The sequence below is a fragment of the Dunckerocampus dactyliophorus genome, chromosome 18 (assembly GCF_027744805.1).
Source record: "Dunckerocampus dactyliophorus isolate RoL2022-P2 chromosome 18, RoL_Ddac_1.1, whole genome shotgun sequence".
In the NCBI taxonomy this organism is placed as follows: domain Eukaryota; kingdom Metazoa; phylum Chordata; class Actinopteri; order Syngnathiformes; family Syngnathidae; genus Dunckerocampus; species Dunckerocampus dactyliophorus.
Window position 1 is genome coordinate 389,934 of NC_072836.1, and position 23,886 is coordinate 413,819.

General features: G+C 38.6%; 1 protein-coding gene across 1 annotated transcript; it reads left to right on the forward strand.

Annotated features, from left to right (window-relative positions):
• Nucleotides 1-525: 525 nt before the first annotated feature.
• On the forward strand, nt 526-9,239 carry LOC129171723 (homeobox protein Hox-B9a-like). The gene is made up of 2 exons (XM_054760659.1): nt 526-1,200; nt 8,190-9,239. The coding sequence occupies exons 1-2, from the start codon at nt 627-629 to the stop codon at nt 8,423-8,425; spliced, it is 810 nt and encodes a 269-aa protein (XP_054616634.1). The 5' UTR covers nt 526-626; the 3' UTR covers nt 8,426-9,239.
• The last annotated feature ends 14,647 nt before the right edge of the window (nt 9,240-23,886 follow it).

Below are 23,886 nucleotides of genomic sequence, written 5' to 3' on the forward strand. Positions count from 1 at the left end.
GTGTGTTGAAGGAAAAGGTGCTATCTTTTTAGCCGTGTGTGCTGAAAGGTTGCTAATCATCTTTTCATGCTGCTTTCAGTCTCCATCAAAACAAAATCGTGGAGCTGACTGTCCCAATACTTGTGGGGGGTAGTGCAGCCCGTGTACTGTGAAGGAAAAGGACATAAAAAGACATAAAAATGGATTCAAATGTAATAAAAGTGATGAGGTGGGACTAAATGATACTTCTATTTCTTGTATTTTTCAATTGTTCACTAATTCTATTTTTTTGTCCTGTGATTTATTGTGATGATATCATGAATTGAAGGTTAAATCAGAAAATGATGGAATGATGTTGAAATCCCATCAGTATCGGCAGCAGTATCAGTGTCATGATGGGCGATACTGCGCCAGTACTGGCTCGGTACGTACGGGAGGATACCAGCCTGTGTGTGCAGTATCGGCCTGTGTGAAGCCTAGTAACCAGCTGCGGGAAGGGAAGGGAAGAAGGGGGCCATGGAGGAGAGAGAGGGCGTGGAGGGGAGAGAGGGAGGACATCGCAAAGAAGATGAGAAGAAGAAGAAGAAGAAGCGCGAAGGAGAAATTGTCTTCATGTTTGTCCTCCAGTGGACAGATAATGCCAAACAATGTCAGTTTCTGGGACCGTGAGCAACTACTACGTGGACTCCCTCATAGGTCCAGAGAGCGATGAAGTCCCGAGCCCCGCAGCACACTTCCCCAGCGTCCAGTACCCGGGATCCAGCGCCGCCGTGCCGGGCGGAAGGCAGCCGTGCCCCGCGGCGCCCTCGGAGCTGCCGGACTCCTATCCGTCCTGCAGCTTCCAGCCCAAACCCCCCGTCTTCTCGTCGTCCTGGAGTCCCTTCAGCCCCCATCACCACGGAGTGAGCGGCGTCCCCGCTGTGTACCATCCGTACATCCCGGCGCAACACGTCCCCTCCGCGGACCCCCGCTACCTCCGCTCCTGGTTGGACTGCGCGCCGCCGCGCGGCCCCGACGCCGTAAAGCTGGAGCCGCAGCTCGGCCATCCCGGCGGGGAAACTCCGTCCAAAGTAGGAGGACAGCATCAACTGGAGAGCAGCACGTACATCCTGGAGTCCAGGTCCAGATCCGCGGCACCGGCGGCCGCCGTGCCCACTGGAGGCTTCGCGGACAATGTGGACACTTGCGAAGGCAGCGAGGACAAAGAAGGTCTGGATCAAAGTAAGTTCTCAAGGCAGGAAGTAGCAGACAAAGAGGGATTGTAAATAGTTTGAACGCTGCTATAAAACAAGAACAAAGAGCTCCGCGGCTTTTATCACCACTGATAACACTTCTTCATCCTTTACTGTCGTGCACGTCACGACGTCACAGTCCTTCACTTTCATTTTACTTTGATACATTTTTAGCAAATATTTTCATTTCTAAGTTGTTCTTTTTTAACGCACCAGACATTCCAATGTTGAATGTCGTCTTATTCATTCGTTACAAACAACACGTTCACATTCAAACAGACCAAACGGGCTTTGTTATCATATAGATTATTTTTTTAAATTTGATTTTATTTCATGATCATGCGCTCTACACCGGTGGTGTCCAACATGGGGGCCGCAGCTTGTTTTGTATTGGCTTGCATCATATTGCATTTTTAAAAACACGTTAAAAACCAGCAGCAAAAATTCTCAACAATTGATACTAATAACAACAATAATGAACACTTTGGCATCTGTAAAAGCTGACAAGCACAATGTTTTTTCTTTAAATATATTTCATTTCTATTTTGAAAAAAAATTATCAGAATAGCCCCCCCCCGCATCCTTTGATTTCCCGTTTGGACATAAATGTCAAATAAATGTAAAAGCATATAGAACCTAGAAATGCAATTTTTCCCCCAAAAAAAGCAAGATGACTCCCTCGCGCACACACACACACACACACACACACACACACACACACACACACACACACGCACACGGTGGTCATGATGAAATGAATGAAAAGCAAAGAAAGACCCAGGAAAGCAGAACACGTAAATGATTTACGTTCCTCTTTGGAATGATCAACTTGTATTTCCACATCGTGAAAGGCAAACATAAAAACACACAAAGCAGCTTCCCACCTTGTCTCGTGTCTCTGCTGCTTTCAACTGAAGTTGTTGATAATAAAAAGGGAATCATCGTGAGGATGCGTCACCAGGAGATGCATCAAAGATACGCTCTTTTCACCGAGCTGACGTACCGCAACTTTTTAGCGCTTTACGTCCAAACTCTTCCCATTGGGGGTCGCATACTGAAAAGCAAACGATGCAGGAGGGGGGGACACTCTGATGTTTTAATGTATTTTTTTATTTTGTAAAAAGGCTAAAAGAAAGACAACACTTTGTTTCATTGTTAGTTACTTGGATCAACATTTCTGCTTCTTTCCTTTCCATTTGGCCTTTTGGCTCCATTTGACCCATTTTTGCTTTTCTTTTGGCTTCATTTTAAGCCAAAAGAATGTGCCAATTAAAAGAAAGCTGCGGGCTGCAAATGGCCCCCCGAGCTCATTTTGGACACCCCGGCCTTATGGGCTTTAAAAGTGTTGAAATGTCAGCTTGGGTAAGATTTAGAGTGCTTGTCATGTGACAGCCATGTGACACCCCCAGGAGGTGTTTCCCCAAAATGGGAAAAGCTTCTGTTTTAATAAAAAGGCTTATTTTATTTGTATGTTATAATTTAAATAATAATAATAATTATACTAATGATCAATTATTATGTATTGGTTTTTACTATTTATTTATTTAATTTGTATTTTTTTAAAATGAAGGCTTATTTGAAATCCATGGGAGAGTTGCGATGCTTCAATAGGCTGCCAAATATCACAATTCAACTCTTCTTGCTGTATTTCCTCTAGATGATGATGAACAATGTAAGATATGCTGATGTAACGTTGCACATCAAGTACTGCAGTAGTATTTTTTGTACATGTCTTCTATGTTTTCTATTCCTATGATGAGTTAAAAATAGGAACTTCGGCACTTTGGAGAACAATGATTGCTCACTTTCGCTATTGTAAATCATTTTGGAATGACTGAAAAAAAATTTCCCTGGAATGATGCTCTAAATGTACCCCCCCTTGACATATTTACGTCAGTGTCCCATCCTGGGCTGTGAAAGCTGTGTGTTTTTGTTTTTGTGAAGTGTGCACGTAAGTGTTGTACATCAACTATTTATAGAGTACATGCATGTCAGGCGGTGCAGCACATACTGTACATCAGCGGTCACCAACGTTTTTCCTTGTGAGAGCTACTTTTACAAAATGAAAAAGGCCAAGAGCTACTCATTTTTGTAACATTTCTTTTCAGAGCTTATTTTAAACCCAAACAAAGCGAATATGCTTGTTTTACCAGAACATGAACAAAATGCTGGTGTCCACAACTCACATGTTGTATTTCACAATGCATTTCTTTCTACTGTTCTTTCATTATTAACTGGAAACCTGAATGAAAAGCAGGCTTGCGGGCACCTCATGTGGTCGTGGGGGGCTACCTGGTGCCCGCGGGCACCACGTTGGTGACCCCTGCTGTACATACTGTATGTAGCAAGTGTATATCATAGCATAATCATCTCCAACCATCCTTTGTGGCTTCTGTGTGGAATAGCTGAACATTCTGGAGAAGATGCTTATTATCTTCCTTTTTGCAACGCTGCTGTCGTGTGGGCAGAAGTTTCTTGGCTGCACTCAAAAGTAATCTCACTTCACGTATCAACTCTTCTTTGCATTATTTTCTTATATTATGTTCTCTTTTGCTGTTTGTGTGAAGAACGGAGCAAGTGGAAGCACTTTACGTGTGTTTGATGAAAAGCTGAAGCTCAGCTGAAATGCTGCGTCTGGAAAATGTGGAATTACAGGAAGAGTTTGGGAATTTGGGGATGTGGGAAATGGATAGCCTGAATATCCTGAATGAGCTGAATGTTCTGACGTTGGAATAGTTTGAATTGATTGAGAAATGCGGAAGTGGTAAGTGTTCTGAACATCAAGGGAATGTGTTGTAATAATAACTCTGTTCAGCGCGCTGGCACAGGTGCCAGGAGTTGTGGACCCCAGAGCGGAGACAAGCGGCATGTTGTCAACAAAGGTATTTTAACAACAACAAAGGGTGCTCACAGAGGAGAAAAAACAAAAGTACAACAAAGGATGGCAGTGACAAAAAGTCACCCGGAAGCTAGCAAAGTACAAACAAAAGGACAAAGTAGCAAATAAGAAAAACAAAATGCTCAGCAACAGTTGGCAGCAAGGCATTAAGATCACAGAGAATGACTAGCAAGCGTGCCATGAGTAAACAGAGCATGCACGACGCTGGCAAAGGAAGTGGCTAGACAGCATGGCTTATGAAAGGCTTGATTGGTGATGTGCCTCAGCTGTGCTAATCAGACCGGCTGGTGAGAAGACTCTTCCTACAACTTGTAGGCGCATGTATCCAAGGGGAATACTCTATGAGTACTCTTAGGGGCTATCCGCACGGAAATGTTTTCAGGTCAAGAAGGTCAAGTATTTAATTGTTTCAGCCTTTCATCTTTCATCTTTCATCTGGACACCTGAAATGGTATTTTTTGAAAGCGACTTCCAGAGTTACAAAATCTGAAAACGCCGGCTTGTTGTGATTCTTTTCAAAAACGCCACCCTGTCGCCACCCTGTCGCCGTCACGTGACCAGAAGTGAGCTTTGAGGACAGGCCAACGTAATATGGGAATATTTGGACTGGCATTTTCCTGATACTTTCTTGTCTCAAACTCCCAAGTGACTGGTAGAAGTCATTCCACTTTGTGGTAAGTCTAGATGAGCCTTGGAGAGCAGAAGATGACGGCTGCATTCTTTCTTCTTCTGTCGTTTGTTGTGTCACGTGGTTTCGTCTGGGTTCCGTCACACGGAAACGCTCCTGGGATTTTTTTTGGGCGGGTTGAAAAACATTGGCATCCATACTGTGCTGGATTAGTAAATAGTTGCGTCCAGATGGGATGAAAAGGATGTAACACACCAGGCAGACCAGCGTGTGGCGCTGTAAAGAGACACAGACGGAACCTTGTGACACCCCAAGCGATAGAAGAAGACAGAACGCGTGCGCATGCGTCCATCGTCTTCTGCTTTCCTGACGACAAAGTGGAATTACTTCTGTGAGTCATTTTGGAGAATAAGACAGGGAAATATCAGGATAATGCCAGTCCAAATATTCACATATTACGTTGGCGTGTCCTCAAAGCTCACTTCTGGTCACGTGACGGCGACATCATCCTTTCCAGAAAGAAGCGGATCGCTGGTCGACACAGAAACCACAAGTTAGCGTTTTCAGATTTCCCGCTCTGGAAGCCCTTTTCCAAAAGTAGTGTTTCAGGGCACCCAGAAGGCCTTTTCTGCGTGGATGGGAGCCTGAACACATTAAATACTTTATCATTTTGACCTGAAAAGCTTTCTGTGTGGACACCCCCTCAGTGAAGATGCGAGTTTGTGCTGAGGTGGTTTTGTAGAGAAAATGTAAAAAGTACGTAAGCGTTTCCAACAAAAACCAATTAAATGTAGCATCCTGCAACAGATTGCGTTGATGTTGTGTTGATGTTGACGCTGCGGTGCTGGGCCGCCATCCAGAAGAAATACAAGATTACTCTTCAGTCTTTGTGCTGCTGCTCCCGGGCAGAGCGGGAAAATTATGACCTGGGAAGTTTATGAAGTTATAACGCAGGCTGAACAAGCCCATTAATTGGCGTGCCGGTAGTTGGGCGATACGAACGAGGGCCGGGGGGGCTCGGGGGGGCCGGGAGATAAAATACGACGCTGAGAAATGTAATAACCTGCCTTTGGGATATATGGGGGGGTCAATTTGTGGAACTATTAGCTGGAAATTGCAAGCAGAGGTAGAAAGAGAGGATGTGATATGAATCCAATAGCAGATTGGCTCCGTGTTTCCATGCATCATGTCGGACACGCGGGAAAAGAGACGTATTGCTCACCTATGGAAGTCTTGCACCGCCAACGGCTACCTTCCATCTGTGTCACATCACAGCCTTTTACGGCACCTCGGAGATAGCAGGCGTCTTCCTGCGCTCATCATCTTCTGGCGCTGTAAAAAATAGCATGTAGATTTGACAAGAAAACCATCAGTTCTACTTTAGCCTTTACAGCAGCAACATTTGATTACTGCTGATTTGACAGCAACACAACGCTTTTATGTGACTTTCATTTGGATCTTCGTTTTACTTTCAAACCTGGACAAAGTCTTTGGTGTAGAAGTGACGCTCAACTCAAATGCCGGTTGGAAAATATGGAATTCCAGGAAAAGTGGAAGAAAATGGTGGTCCTGAATGATTTCATTCACGTGGAAAATGACATTCATTTCTATGGGAATTTTTGGCCAGGAAAAGGAGGAATTGTGGGAAACCCGGGAATTTTGGAATGTAGTAAATAAACAGCCAGAATGTTTTGAAGGTTTCCATGGTGGAATGGCTTGAATCGATGAAGAAATGCGCAACTTCCACTCCAATCCGTGGGAATGTTTGTCATGGACAATTTGGGAATTCTCTGCAATGTCTCGATGGGCATCCTGAATGCACATCAGCATTTGCACGATAAGGAAATATTTGGACAGCAAAAAGTGTGTATTACTAGTGATCCATACTGAAATATCGACACTCCCGATACCAGCTGTTCAAGCTCTAAAATTGATTCTCAAATGAAAATATCGATACGTTTCGTGCTTCAGTCATTTGAGGTAATGTTTGTCTGAAACGATAACTCATCCGAAACGAATCCATGTGTGAATAAAGCTTTCATTCTTATAGTACTTCTTAATAATGAATCCTTTATTTGAAAGGTTTTATTCTTTTACTTATTTTGCTGTTTAATGTTTAAAAGAGCGTTTTCACATGCTTTCTATGATTTTTTTCATTTGTATAATAGCTTGGCTGCGTTGTCAATCACCCCGCTACCTCCTCAGGGTTTAAAAGTAAGAATGAAATACATACAATTCCATCATTTAATAATTAATTTAATAATAACTATCATGACATTAGCAATGACTTGAATCAATACATTCATTCATTATTCTAAATGAATGAATAATACATTTCTCATTTTCATAAAGTAAATTGTAACTGTAAAATAATTCCAATATTATTCATTACAAATGAATTATTCTTGATGATATGCTATGAAATACACAACTTTTAAAGACACATCAGACACATTAGGTGAATTTGCACAACGTAGCGGTATCAGATCATATGGCCCATACCAGTCTGAATTTGACTCAGTATCAGTGGTATCGCACATCATTATGTAACACTTGGCGCTGCAATGAAGTTTTCCACACAAGGATCCGTGATGATTGTTTGTATTATGAAAGCTATGTCGATACGATATTAATAAAGCACTTTTGTATCAGCCAGGTCACATGACATGACATCATCAATCTAGCGTCGTTATATTTAGCACATATAGAAAAAACCTGATGTTCCATAAAAAAAGACAAGCGGGTGAGCACCTTGAGGGCTCCATCATCCTTCTTGTGCCGTAACGGTCGGCACGGCGTGCGCAGTCATGGATCGTTGCAGAAGTGATTATACACGCACGGAATGCAAAGTAGCCACTTTAGCGTGTCACACAAGTACCCCCCCTCGCCATCCATCATCTCACTCTCGTTTTCCCGCACAAGAAATCCATTCCTTGCTTGGGCCGCGTTGGAGGGAATTGATTGAGGGGGGCACTGAGCACGTGTTTACGGTGATGGAGACTAACTCCTGACTGATGGCACAAGCGGGCACATGCGCCATGACTCCAGCCTGGGCCAAAGGAGGTGCAATGTGCTTGTGGGTCTGCTGTTGCAACGCTGGACCAGCGCTTCACTTGCAAGTTCAACCATTCCAACATCCAACGTCCATCCAGCGGGATCTCATCCCCACCAATCCTCCACCCTTTGATTGAATGTCACTGTTGTACGTTTCTAAAGCCTTCCAGAGCCTTCCAGCATCGAAACATTCAGGATAACAGTTTGCCACACTTTTTCCGTGATTGCATATTTTTCATCGAGAACTTCAGTTGAGCTTTCAGCTTTCACACGCAACTTCTACACAAAGCTTTCACACCTTGATAGGCTTTCTCTGTGTTGGTTGGAAATGACAAATGCAGGATTATTCTTCAGATGATTATGCTGAAGGAAATAATCTCCTTTGTTGACCCCGCAGGCGACCCGTCCACCAACTGGCTGCATGCGCGCTCGTCCAGGAAGAAAAGGTGCCCGTACAGCAAATATCAGACGCTGGAGCTGGAGAAGGAGTTCTTGTTCAACATGTACCTGACACGCGACCGGCGCCACGAGGTGGCCCGGGCGCTCAACCTGACCGAGAGACAGGTGAAGATCTGGTTCCAGAACCGCAGGATGAAGATGAAGAAACAGAGCAAGGACCAGACCAAGGATTGACTTGCACCCAACTGGACCAGTGCATTGTCCCGTGACAACACAGCAACACAACAGCACAGCAACACAGCAACACAACACAACACAACACAACAACACAGCAACACAACAACACAACACAACACAACAACACAGCAACACAGCAACACAACAGCACAACAAGACATCAAGACAACAAGACAACAACACAGCAACACAGGAAGACAGCAACACAACAGCACAACAACACAGCAACACAACAGCACAGCAACACAACAACACAGCAACACAACAACACAGCATCACAACAACACAGCAACACAGCAACACAACAGCACAACAACACAACAACACAGCAACACAACAACACAGCATCACAACAACACAGCAACACAGCAACACAACAGCACAACAAGACAGCAACACAACAAGACAGCAACACAACAAGACAACAACACAACAACACCACAGCACAACAAGACAGCAACACAACAAGACAGCAACACAACAAGACAACAACACAACAACACCACAGCACAACAAGACAGCAACACAACAACACAACAGCTGAAGCATGCTTCATCTCGGTGACTTCATTAAAACTTCTTCAACCCGAAAGATGAACACTTTGCTCCAAATAAACCACATCTGCTTGGGAGGGGTAGGCGATACCGCCCATTTGGTATGTCAATGCTGGGCAGGTGTTTCCGATCCCAATAACGATACTTTTTACTTGAAAGGTTTCACAGTCTTTGAATGATTTTGTGATTTTGTAGATTCTGATTACAGTCTGAGTAAAACACACAAAACCTTTGTTCTTATTTATTATTGGTGAACAATTGAACATGATATCAATACAGTATCAACAAACTCATACATGATTCTCTTTTCTTGTGTGAGCAAAATGAGGTCAGCCATGGGGATGGGGGGCACCTTTCCCATTTCAACCAATACGATACCTCACAATCAGTATCAGTACTAAACAGTTCCAATTTGGGGTAGTTTTGTTTGTGTTATGTGCTAATAAATGTCACAATCCGATGTCAACATGAATTGAGCAGAAGGACATCCAAGTGTTTGTGTTGTAACATGGCAGCGTGGACATGACTAGCATTCACCAGGCGTGTTCTTTCCTCCCACTGCACTCATTAAATGGACTTCCGTGTACATTCTGGCTGTTGGTGCTCACTAACTCCAGCCTTTCAAGTGCTTGATCCGGTGCCGACCGCAACCGGCTATCTCCTGCTCTTCCACACTCTCACCGTCACAAAGATGCATTTAGGTTCCCAAACGTGGTACCCTTTCATTTTACGTGAACCCATACTCGGTAGTGCCGACAGAATTGGGTCAGTACCTAGAAAATTACCGAATTCGGTACCCATCCCTAGTCAGTAGTACAAAGAAAAGCAAAACGTCTGATTGGCTGGAATTCCAACCCTTCAAAGTCCTCGTATTCCCTACCCTTGAAAACGATATCACGATATCAAAACACATATTGGTGCAAAGAAACACGGAAGACAGATATAAGATATAAGATATATGATATATGATATAAGATATATGATATATGATATAAGATATAAGATATAAGATATAAGATATATGCTATATGATATATGATATAAGATATAAGATATAAGATATATGATATATGATATATGATATATGATATAAGATATAAGATATAATATATATGATATATGATATATGATATAAGATATATGATATATGATATATGATATAAGATATAAGATATAATATATATGATATATGATATATGATATATGATATAAGATATATGATATAAGATATAAGATATAATATATATGATATATGATATATGATATATGATATATGATATAAGATATAAGATATAATATATATGATATATGATATATGATATATGATATAAGATATATGATATAAGATATAAGATATATGATATATGATATAAGATATAAGATATAATATATATGATATATGATATATGATATAAGATATATGATATATGATATATGATATAAGATATAAGATATAAGATATATGCTATATGATATATGATATAAGATATAAGATATAAGATATATGATATATGATATATGATATAAGATATAAGATATAATATATATGATATATGATATATGATATAAGATATATGATATATGATATATGATATAAGATATAAGATATAATATATATGATATATGATATATGATATATGATATAAGATATATGATATAAGATATAAGATATATGATATATGATATAAGATATAAGATATAATATATATGATATATGATATAAGATATATGATATATGATATATGATATAAGATATAAGATATAATATATATGATATATGATATATGATATAATATATAAGATATAAGATATAAGCTATAAGATATATGATATATGATATATGATATAAGATATAAGATATAAGATATATGATATATGATATATGATATATGATATAAGATATAAGATATAATATATATGATATATGATATAAGATATATGATATATGATATAAGATATAATATATATGATATATGATATAATATATAAGATATAAGATATAAGCTATAAGATATATGATATATGATATATGATATATGATATATGATATAAGATATAAGATATATGATATATGATATATGATATAAGATATAAGATATATGATATATGATATAAGATATAAGATATAAGATATATGATATATGATATATGATATATGATATAAGATATATGATATGTGATATGTGATATATGATATATGGTATAAGATATATGATATATGATATAAGATATATGATATACTGTATGATATATGATATAAGATATATGATATGTGATATATGATATATGATATATGATATAAGCTATAAGATATAAGATATATGATATATGATATAATATATAAGATATAAGATATAATATATATGATATATGATATATGATATATGATATATGATATAAGATATATGATATATGATATATGATATAATATATAAGATATAAGATATAAGCTATAAGATATATGATATATGATATATGATATAAGATATAAGATATATGATATATGATATAAGATATAAGATATAAGATATATGATATATGATATATGATATATGATATAAGATATATGATATGTGATATGTGATATATGATATATGGTATAAGATATATGATATATGATATAAGATATATGATATACTGTATGATATATGATATAAGATATATGATATGTGATATATGATATATGATATATGATATAAGCTATAAGATATAAGATATATGATATATGATATAATATATAAGATATAAGATATAATATATATGATATATGATATATGATATATGATATATGATATAAGATATATGATATATGATATATGATATAATATATAAGATATAAGATATAAGCTATAAGATATATGATATATGATATATGATATATGATATAAGATATAAGATATATGATATAAGCTATAAGATATAAGATATAAGATATAAGATATAAGATATATGATATAAGATATAAGATATATGATATAAGATATATGATATAACATATAAGATATAAGATATATGATATAACATATAAGATATAACATATATCCATACGTAGCACCTAGCACAGGTGTGCACTGCAGTCACGCGACTTGGACTCGCGTCACATTCTAGCCACAATTTTGAGAACTTTGGACTGGATTTGAAAATATCATCAAAGACTTGCAACTCGACTTGGACTCGGATTTTAGTCTGATGACTTCAAAATGCTGGAGATTTTCAGTGAGTGTGTTGAGTGAAACGTGCCCCCATTCCAATTATTCAGCTAACGTGATCGTTATTATGTCATTTCCAGCAAGACGCCACATTTTCCCACAGCATCCGCCTCGTTGCATCTATTCACGTCCAATCGGGTTTAAGAACAAACAAGGAGGGTGTGGCTTACATTTCAGTGACTTAACACCCTGGGATGTGTCAACACTCTCCTGAGGATCGTTTATTCATTTGCATTTGTAAGCGATGATGTTCGGGAAGCACTTAACAGTCAGCAATTTATGACTTGGGATGAAAGATTTGAAATTGATCTTAGATTTGGGATTAGAGATTTGAGATTTGACTGGTGATTTGAGATTAGAGAATTGAGACTGATTTAAGACACCGACCTCTGGCAGTTACCATAGCAACCGGGCAGCCCCCGGCACTGGGGTGTGCAGGTTTTAAAGGGTTAGCAAGATTGGAAGTGATTGGATGTAAAGTGTCGGCACGCCACCATCCTCATGCACATCTTCTCATGGTGATGCCTTCTATCGGGCTCAGAGAGGGAGGGGGGCTGTGATGCGTTGGAGCGGTCTTTAATGTGTATTTACTGTGGCGATAGAGACGCACGGTGGTACTGAAAGGTGGTTTCAGGCGGTCGTTAATAAAAGCCAGACACTTACTAACGCTTGCACGAGTGTCTTCTCTATCTCTCTGCAGGATTTCCATTAGCATCAGCAAGGTGGTGCATGGTGATAAAACACACATTCTCCCGATTAGTCTTAATAATGCTCCGCTTTAGCGGGACACGCGTCTTAAAATGGACTCGACAACACGGGCGCATCAGAAAGATGTTTTCCATTCAGTCCACAAGCCACCGGCAGACGTTCATTTCCACCAATGAGATCACTTTCATTCTGTTCTCCAAAAAACTCCTTCAGTTGTGAAAGATCTCCTGGGAAGAAAAACATCTTTTCTTTTTTTCTTATCTCATTTTCACTTCAGCTTACACTCATTCATATTCATATTCATTCATTCATATTCATTCTCACATAGGGTGGGTGTCCCAACAGTATACACGTGTACTGTATATAATACACACGTGCTGCATAATATACATATAGTACACAACAAAATGTCATTTACTTCATAGAATAAAGAAATTCAATAAAGTAATTATTTTTCAAAAGTAATAATTTGATATATTCAAATGAATACATGATTTATTTCTATCACCTTTTTGTAAAATTGTATCATTTCAATGAATGTTTGCCTATATACATAGACTTTAGGGCAGGGGCGCGCTGAGGGGCCGTCTATGTGTACGTGATCATCAAACGGAACGACATTCTTGCTCACGGTGCAACGAAACCAAAACACAACACATCCAAGGCAAGTCGACGCATCATGTAAATCAGCTACCACGTGGTAAACAAAAACTAAGCACTTAAGATAACACGTAGCTTAAAACTGTTATTTTCAAATGCCCGCAAGGTATGCTGAGTAGTCCAGCTGCAGGAATATGAAATATGAACAATAAAACATTGGATATCCATACTGTGTTAACTTGTTTACTTCTCAACATATGTTGCAATCAAGTAATAATGCGACAAACACAGCAACATGTTGGGAGAAAGAGTACAGCGAGCTACCCAGCATGTCTTGCGGTGGGAATATAAGGGTGTTTTTTTGGCATGGGTATTGTGAGTAGAAATTTACTTGTATGCCCGCATGGTGCAGCAGCTAGGCTACTTTGTGTTGTGTTGTGGATGGCTTTTCTGTACGAGCTACAGATTGCATCTGACCCTTCTGGCGACTCAATGTGCCGCAATAGCGCTGCAAGCCATGTTGCCGGCTACAGTTTAAATGTTAAAAGTTTAAAAAAAGGTATTTGGAAGTGCCCGGTGGGCCGGTTTAAGGCTCGTGGCAGTTTGCCCATCCCTGCTTTAGGGACACCCTGTACTGTAGGCCATTTTACTGTGAAAATGCATATTCACATGGAATAACTGCACACTGAAGTCAATGAAATAACCTTTATTTAACTCGCTTGGTGTATTTTCCAAAAGAATGGGCTCTATTTTCATATGTGCTACTTATACTGTAAGCTGATATGTGACATCTGCTGTGCAAGTTTAGGAAAATGAAAGCATAAGCTAATAACGTCAGAGCATAACATAACAATGGAGCGACTGTACTGGACAAAACATCTCCCCATTCTGTGTACAAATGTTATGCTTGATGAAAATGTCACTCCTCGCGGCGCTACACACACATACACACACAAGCACGCACACACACTGGCTTTATTGATCTGAGATCTGATGAGAAAGGCCACGTTGGAAGGTCATCTTGTTTTATGATATTTCAAGTGTCATCCTATTTAAATGGCCATCTTTGATGGATGGACCGTAAACTAGACACCACCGTTTACGACTTGCCTCGTGTCTAGTACAACTACAACTAGCTACACACACACACACACACACACACACACACACACACACACTTCATGCATACAAGTCATATTTCTATTCCAGGTTGAAAATGTTTACATTTGCATCCTTTGGAGAGAACAATGCTTGCAGGAGAATGATTGAAGGAGCATTTATGATACAATATAGAATATGTGTGTACATACAGCGTGTACTAGACATAAAATATACATACTGTACATGATACACAAAACCTTTCCTTTATTTCAACATTTCAATGGAAATGAATCATAATTAATATATCAAGTTAAACAATTGCATTTATATGTAGTAAAATACACAAATAAAATGTATTCATTACATTTAAAAAGTAAACCATGTGTCTATATTATTTATATTTTATGATATTAAAAGAAAAGTAAAACCTGTTGTAGATGTATTATATATATATATATATATATATATATATATATATATATATACACAAATATTTAATTAACAATTAACAATTATTTAATAATTAACTCATTATTGAAAGTAAATAATATATAAAACATCACAAATAAATAATTGTATATTTACAAATGATAATTATCAATATTAAAATGAGATAACATATATAATAAGATTCAAGACTGAAGAGTTTTATTGTCATATGCACAGTAAAACAGGTGGTTCTGCTATGCAATGAAATTCTTGTTCTCTTCATTCTCCCAAAAAAGAAAGAAGAACACAAGAAAAGAATTAGAACATCAGAAACATAAATACCAATAAATTAAGCAACAGAAGAGACAGGAATACCAATGAATGAATGAATGAATGAATAAATAAACAGTGTCCTGAGTGTGTGGGTGTGTGCGTGTGTGGGTGTGTGCGTGTGTGCGTGCGGCGTGTGTGAGTGCTTCGTTGAGAAGCACTGCAAATGAAATAAAAAAGATGAGTCATGATGTACATTATTGTATATATTAAAGTAGAAAAGTGCAAACATTGCTCTTGTGTGTACTCGTGCGTGTATAATACCTCCCTGTGCGCATTTGTCCTGTGAGTTCTCATTTCACGATGAAGTTATCGCATGTTTTCCTGCAATGATTGGCAAGGGTCAGTTGCTCTGCCCCAAAAGAAGCCTTTATTCATGTCAAATATTCATTGATTCATTTCAAGGATGAATTCCTTTCCGTTGGTGTCGCTCCTTTGATGGCATGTTGACACTTCCTGCCACTAATGTTAAACTTGAACTTTTTACTCCCAATGTAGTGGATTGGTATTCCTATTCATGTTGGCACTCCTGACGAGGCCGCAGGCATCCAGGACAGGTTGCCAATGGGAATGTTGTGGTCTGTTTTCAAGTTGTCACTGGTTTCTCTAGTGCTGGATTTCTATTAAAGGTGAAAGGTCATCCAAACATTTCCACTTCCTTGCCAGCACATGAAGAAATATGACTTGAAAATGTATTTACTGGGCTGGCAGTACGGCCTAATGATGACACTGAAGCATCCACACCCCCGATACCAGCTCTTCATGCTCTCACATCCATTGGATTCTTCCGTCATTTGAGGTCATGTTTGTCTGTTGAAAGGACGACCAATGGTAAACAATTGGCAATAAGGTTTTTATTCTTACAGTATAAAAACAATTCAGCATTTATTTGATTATTTACGGGTTTTTTTTTTTTGTTTAAAATGCCATTTTCATCCATCCATCCGTGGATGAAAATGGCATTTTTGATAGGATTTTGTCTTCTGTGTTTTTCTGTTGTTGAATCATAGCTCGGCTCAGCACTACTTCAATATACTTCAGGCTTTAAAATAAATCAATAAATGACTCCAATATTCATTATTCAATTAGGATTAGGCCAGGATTGCCAATACCAGTACTGATCTTTTGATAACAATGCGTAAAGGACAAAGGAAAGTAAAAAGTGAAGCGAAATTAGACAAATAAACAGTAAAATGCTCAGAAAGCCTCAAATTCAACATCGGTTTCAACATCGGTCCGAGCCGCTCAAACGCGTGGACCATCATGAAGGACAAAGATGCCATCCTTGAACATGTGAAAGGATCTGCTCCTATGAAATTGACAGTGATAACTAAGGGTTAGGGTTAGGGTCTCTCACTCCCTTGCAGGACAACCACAGAAATAAAAGTAAGGTTGATTTTTCATGGTATGTGTGTTGTGTTTACAGCATGAGTGATGTAGTTGTTCATGTAGAAGGTCCCACCTACACTAAAACTAGTCTTACATCACAGTTGCAGGAACCTGACTCGCACGTGGACGGAGGACCTCCTGTATAAAAAATATGAAAAACACCGTAACAAAAACACATATTTGTCAGAATAAACCCAAATATCAAACAATGCGATACTGCTGCTCCCCTTGGTATTGATATCGTTGCTATTTGCATGGAAGGATGGATGTCTATGAAAAGGACACAAAGTGTTTGCTGCACATTGGAAAAGCTGAGCTTCAATGAGCGGAAGTGGGATGAGGAGAGGGGGGCAGAGTGGGGGGAGGAGAGGATGAGGCAGCATGTGTTTAAAAGATGTGTCTTTGGTCGCACGCTGGAGCTTCAAGGAGAGGGCGTCTGTTTGGCTGCAACACCAAAGACTGTCATAAAGCCATAACACCCCCCCCCCCCCCCCCCCCCCCCCACACACACACACACCACCACCACACACGCAGATGATGAATGCATTTAGTGGAGGCATCGTCATTTTGCAAATTTCAAGCACAACTGATGCTCTTAACACATAATACAAGAATAGAAATGCAAGTATATTGGTGGGGGGGTCACAGGCACCGTCCAGGAGGAAACAGGCCTCCAAGAATACATGAAGAAGATGGCCCCCAGGGATGAGCTGCTAAGTGAATGCTAAGTATGTGCTGCATGGCATGTACCACCACCATAAGCTGAAACACAACACAACATCAGCACCACATCAGACCGGACCCCAGGTGCAGGCTGAGGGCCAAAGAAGTGCCACAGACAGTGCAGCACGTGACATCAGGGTGTAGTGGAACATCTGGACCAAATATGGCATGGAGGTCCTAGAATCAAGGTGGTTGGGATCCTGTGGGACTTGCAGATCCAGACTGACAAAGTGGTCAGAAGACAAGGGTGGTGATAGATGTATAGATGTACAGATGATAGAATCCCCAATGATAGCAACAGCCACAAGAAGGAACACCAAAAGCTGGAGAAATAGCAAAGGCTGGAGGAAGAACTAGAGAAGATTCCTAGCATGGAATACTTCCTTCGGGGGTGCATTGATGTCACATAGCAACATAGAAAGGAACGCTACTCTAGCTTCAAAAACACAAACACAGCAGCAGTGGCGGCAGCTCCAATATGTAGCGCTACCTTTGGCTAGTGTGTGGTGAAGCTAGTCGCTAGCGGCTGTGGTGTGGTAAGGCATCGCTACGCCAGTTAGGTAGTTCTTGGGCATAACAATGTTAATAACAATAACAATAACAAGGCGCTTCATATGCAGCTGACGTTATGGAAATGGCGCCTTTTGGAAGTGAAATAGGTGTGTCCCATGACGCGCATTCTTAGCTGCCTCTTTTTAGCTGTTTTTATATGTTTAGAAGGCACAGAAAAGAGAGAGATGTGTGTTCATGTCTCACATAAGGATTATGGATGATGGGCAAAATTCCCCCCAAAATAAAGTGATAACCTAAAGGCCCAGGCTGGCTGGGCCCCACCATATCATTCTATGTGGCCCAGGAAAGCCTGGGAAGAATGCTTTTATTTATGATTTTTAATATTGTATATATATTTCTTTCTTACTTTTATAGTAGATATGTGTGTGTGTACATGATGTGTGTGTGTGTGTACATGATGTGTGTGTGTGTGTGTGTGTGTGTGTGTATAAAGTAAAAGGAGTGTGTTGCTGTGACTGTAGAATAGCAGAAAGAATGTCGGCTGTGAAGGTGCTGCTTGGCGTTGGTGTGAACAAAGAAAGGTATCCCATAAAGCAAACGTGCACGGGACAGCTCGTGATTGTGATGCTTGACTGAGGTTTAGCAGGGTGGGGGTTTCATTAAATCCAGACAGCCTTTACGTTGCAGCTGCAGGCCTCCCTCCAGCCTGACAACAGCGACTGCAAGCTGCTTGGTGTGTGTGTGTGTGTGTGTGTGTGTGTGTGTGAGAGAGAGAGAGGGGTGGTTCTGCTGTGACACATGGCACAGTAAATCTAGCAGAATGCAGCCTGGACAACAATACACATCCATTTGAAAGGCGCATGGAGAAGCAGTCATTATTTCCATATGAAGAAGAGTATTCGGTAATTATGAAACAAAGAAGCATCAGCACGACTCTTACTGTACTCTTACTCTACGTCGTCTTCCTAAAGTCTCAGCACGCACACCGAAATGCATATTTTATACAAGCATGTATTCAAATGTTTCAACTTTGATGTTTATCATCGAAATATGCAGCAATCACATAAAAGTCACTTCATTGAATGTGACAATTGCAATGTTTTATTCATACTATTCTATTATTTTGATCATTCTTTTTCATTGTAAACTTTCATTATTTTCAAATAATGGTTTCTGTGATTTGATTTGTTGTACGGATTATGAATGAAATGGAGCTTTTTGTTTGTGTGATGTGCCTTTGGAGCGTCCTGTAAATATTGTATCCAAAGTCGCATCCGAGCGTGAGTGAGTCAAGTGTGATTTTCACGCGCGTGAGAATAGAATTTCATACAAATCAATACTTTTGCACACAAACTCATTGTAATCTTGATGGAGCTGACACATAACCATTGCAAATGGCTCTTCTGTTTCAACTCGCTACATGTTGGGTCATTTCCGGGTGGGGGGTGACTGATTGTGGGTGCAAGCTATATACATGTATCATATATGATATATACATCCTGTATCGTTCAAATGAGATACGCTATATGATATTCCATCAAGGAATATTTCACCATCACTGCTGGCTGCCCTGCACGCTCATTTACACACACAGGAAGTCTTTGTTCAAATACAAACAGTAAACACATGAATGCATGTTTGCCCCCCCCCCACGTTGCATAAAAACAACAACAACATTCTGTCCTTGAACAAAACTCTTCCACCTACATTCATTCCAGCTGCACTAGTAATAATAGTAATAATAATAATAATAATAAGAAGAAGAAGAAGAAGAAGAAGAAGAAGAAGAAGAAGAAGAAGAAGAAGAAGAAGAAGAAGAATACATTTATGCTTTTTCACACGTTTTCTTCTGCATGGACGATTACAACATGATATCATATGTTACATCATAACAGCTTTTTTTCATCATTCTAAAGGTCACTCCTTCAATAGCATCACATTCCAAATGTCAACCCAAAACATTTAGTGAGACAATGTTTTTATTATCATTATGCAGCATGCACCCCCCCTCAAGTCTGGGCATGTCATAAACACATACAGTATGTTACATTACATTTGTCATAAGGAATTATTTCAATACATGACAATAAATTATATATATATATATATATATATATATATATATATATATATATATATATTTATATATATATATATATACACAGAATGACTAATACATGACAAAACTAAATCATTCCATTTAAATCATATATAACATCTAATTAAAACTATATTAAAGACAATCAATGGCATTACTCAAAGAATATTTTACATTTGTATGATATATTTGTGTGTTTAAATTGTAAAAGAGTATAGTATTTTTGTAAGTACACATGTGCTAATATGTGCATTTTTGCTCATGCGTCCAGACTGGAGGGACAGCCTGCATTTGGCTGTTATAATATCATGATTATACTTAGCCTTTCTAATGCAGTTCACAGTTTATATTCAGATTTCTATTATATTGAATATGACATCTGTAATACTGTATGTATATGACATATTTTATATTTGTATGATACTTTATGATTAGTTAGTCAGGCAGAAATCATGTCAATGTGCATAAATGTTACAAAACACGCTTACAATAAAATAAAGGTCTTTTTTCATTGCAAACCTTAAATATATATATATATATATATATATATATATATATATATATATATATATATATATATATATTATATATATATATATATATATATATATATATATATATATATATATATATATATATACATATTCGGTTTCTCAAAGGGGTGTCCAAAGTCCAGCCTGGGGGGCCTGGACTTTTGTTTTTTTGTTTTTTTTATTGGTCCTTATTATTATCATGCTTATTATGCTTATTATTAATATCACGCTTATTATGCTTATTATTATTACGCTTATTATCCTTATTATTATCATGCTTATTATCCTTATTATTATCATGCTTATTATGCTTATTATTAATATCACGCTTATTATGCTTATTATTATCACGCTTATTATCCTTATTATTATCACGCTTATTATGCTTATTATTATCACGCTTATTATCCTTATTATTATCACGCTTATTAACAAAGAAAAGTATATGGAAGTTCTAGTTAAGCAGATGATGATGATGATGAGTCCACAAATGAAGAAGAAAAGTGAGTGTTTTAGGTGATGAATGAATGACTCGTGCACCACAATGTGGCCCAGTATCGGTATCGGTGGTCTCTTTTCGTGACTTGTTTTGCTTCCTTTGCTGAAAGGCGGGAAGAGGAGCAGGATGCGCGGGGTGGAGGAAGGGGGGAGGGGGGGTTGCATGCAGGAGGGAAAAAAAAGGGGGAAGATGATGAGGGATGAAGCGGTGAATGCTTGCAAGAGGCCGCCGCCGACTGTCGTAAAAGCAGGAAGACGGCAGAGGAAGAAAGAGCAAAGGGAGCAGAGAGATGCAATAAAAGGATATGACGGCAATAAAAGTTTATAGCGTATAAATTTGTGAAGGTTAAGAACTAAACGGCTGTAAAACAAACACGCACAAAGTCTTCCAGGCAACGCTTAACACTTCTTCATCCATTTCTCAATCATGCCATTGTCGGGGGCCACAAATCACACACGCACGCGCGCGCGCGCACACACACACACACACACACACCGAAAAACACAGCATTGCTTTTCATATTTGACTTTTTTTCATTAAAGTAATTAACACCAACCCGGCTACACACGAGTTCTATTCATGCAAATTCTACCCATACGAGTTCTATTCATGCAACTTCTACCCATACGAGTTCTATTCATACAACTTCTATGTTTCCAGAAGATGTATAAATAGAAGTTGTGTTTATAGAAGTGGTATAAATAGAAGTAGTATTCCTAGTATTATTATAAGTGTGGTATTATTATGTTTGCGTTAACATTTGAAGTGTTTTCCTGATATGATTCTTTATCTTCATTGTTTTCTTGAGTTTTGATGTAATTGTCTTTTTAGGATGTCACTTTTATAAATTACATTTGACCATTAAATACAAAAACATATTTCTATTACACGTCCTACTCTACACACGCACACACACCAAAGTAGGCGGCACAATTCCATGGAAAGAATGAGGAAGAAGCAGAGCTTATTGCCTCTTTGTTGGGTAAATAATGATTTGTTACGAGAAGACAATGGCGGACTTTCTTTTGCCAAAGAGCGTCGATGCTAACTGGCGTCTTTCACAGCAATTATTTCTTAAGAAATCTTTTTTTCCTGAGAAATGTATTAAGAAATAGTTTCTTTCCACAGCACTTCAATTATTGTTGATCATTTATTGACTTCCTGTGTTGTAGCTAAATGCAGCATTAAATGCTAGCAAGCACGTGCTTAAACGGGAAAGAAAAGGATGAAAGGATGAAATGTGTCAAGATAATGATCGCTGAGCAGACAAACATTGGCAGCTAAAGAAGACAAATCAAGAGAACATACTGTATATCCAGTATGTATGTACAGTATGTACAGTATGCATGTACAGTATGTACAGTATGTATGTACAATATGTATGTACAGTATGTACAGTATGCATGTACAGTATGTATGTACAGTATGTATGTACAATATGTATGTACAATATGTATGTATAGTATGTATGTACAGTATGTATGTACAATATGTATGTACAGTATGTACAGTATGCATGTACAGTATGTATGTACAGTATGTATGTACAATATGTATGTACAATATGTATGTATAGTATGTATGTACAGTATGTATGTACAATATGTATGTACAGTATGTATGTACAGTATGTATGTACAATATGTATGTACAATATGTATGTATAGTATGTATGTACAGTATGTATGTACAATATGTATGTACAATATGTATGTATAGTATGTATGTACAGTATGTACAGTGTGTACCGCATGCAGCATGCAGGCTTTATAATGCTATAGTGCAATAAATATGTTGATGAAAAAATTAGTAAAATGCGAAGTGAAGTGAGTTGAATATTTCATGTTTGAATGTTGAGACGTTGCAGCAGCGTATAGGAAAGGAAGCCCCCCCCCCCCCAGCTATGTGTGTGTTTTATGCTTTGTTTCTTTGTGTCTTTGCAGGCCACTTGTGTGTACGTGTTGTTGATGTGTGTGTGCGTGCGTGCGTGCGTGCGTGTGTGTGAATATCCATTGTTTTCCTCACACTTGCATCCTTACAGCGCTGGTCATAAAATACCCCCCCCCCCCCCCCCCCCACACACACACACACACCACACACACACACACGCAAGATAGCAGGGCCTGAAACACGCTGATATATGTCTGTGTGTGTGTGTGTGTGTGTGTGCGTGTGTGTTCTTCCGGCCCAGAGAGCAGGATGGGGGCCAGGCTGAGGTTCAAACCGGGGGGGGGGGGGTCGACAGTGCAAATTGTGGTTCTGCACTCTGGAACCAAATCCCAAGTCGTCATCTATTTGATGTATTTATTTATTGGTTGAACTCATCTTATGGTCCTTTTTCATGCCACCATCTTCTTCAAACAACATATCAAATATTCCATATAACAGCAATGGATGCTATCATATACACTAATAGTACTAGATCACGCTAATAATGCAGTATAACATGCAGTATATAACAGCAATATAGCAAATCAAATAGCAACACAGTTGCTGGTTGAACGAACTATTAGCGAGCATTTGCAAGCAATTCACATAATACACCACTTGAACGCCATTATTAGCATTGTAATTGTTTAGTGTAATAGTGCATCATAATTGTGAGTCATTGTTATTTTAGAAGTGATAAGAGTAGAAAAAGAGCATCTTTTGATTTCATCACCTTAAAAGAATCCTAATAAAGTACGCATGTTGGTAAGTGTGTTCATGTTCCATCGCTGATCAAACGTTGGGATTTCAAGCCTTCTTGCAAACTGAAGCAGCAAAGCTGAC

What these genes read in the sequence shown, in the direction of transcription:
- LOC129171723 (XM_054760659.1), top strand. Translation starts at nt 627, where the DNA reads ATGTCAGTTTCTGGGACCGTGAGCAACTACTACGTGGACTCCCTCATA. An exon ending in CAAAGAAGGTCTGGATCAAA is followed by an intron (nt 1,201 to 8,189) that starts GTAAGTTCTCAA and finishes TTGACCCCGCAG; the next exon opens with GCGACCCGTCCACCAACTGG.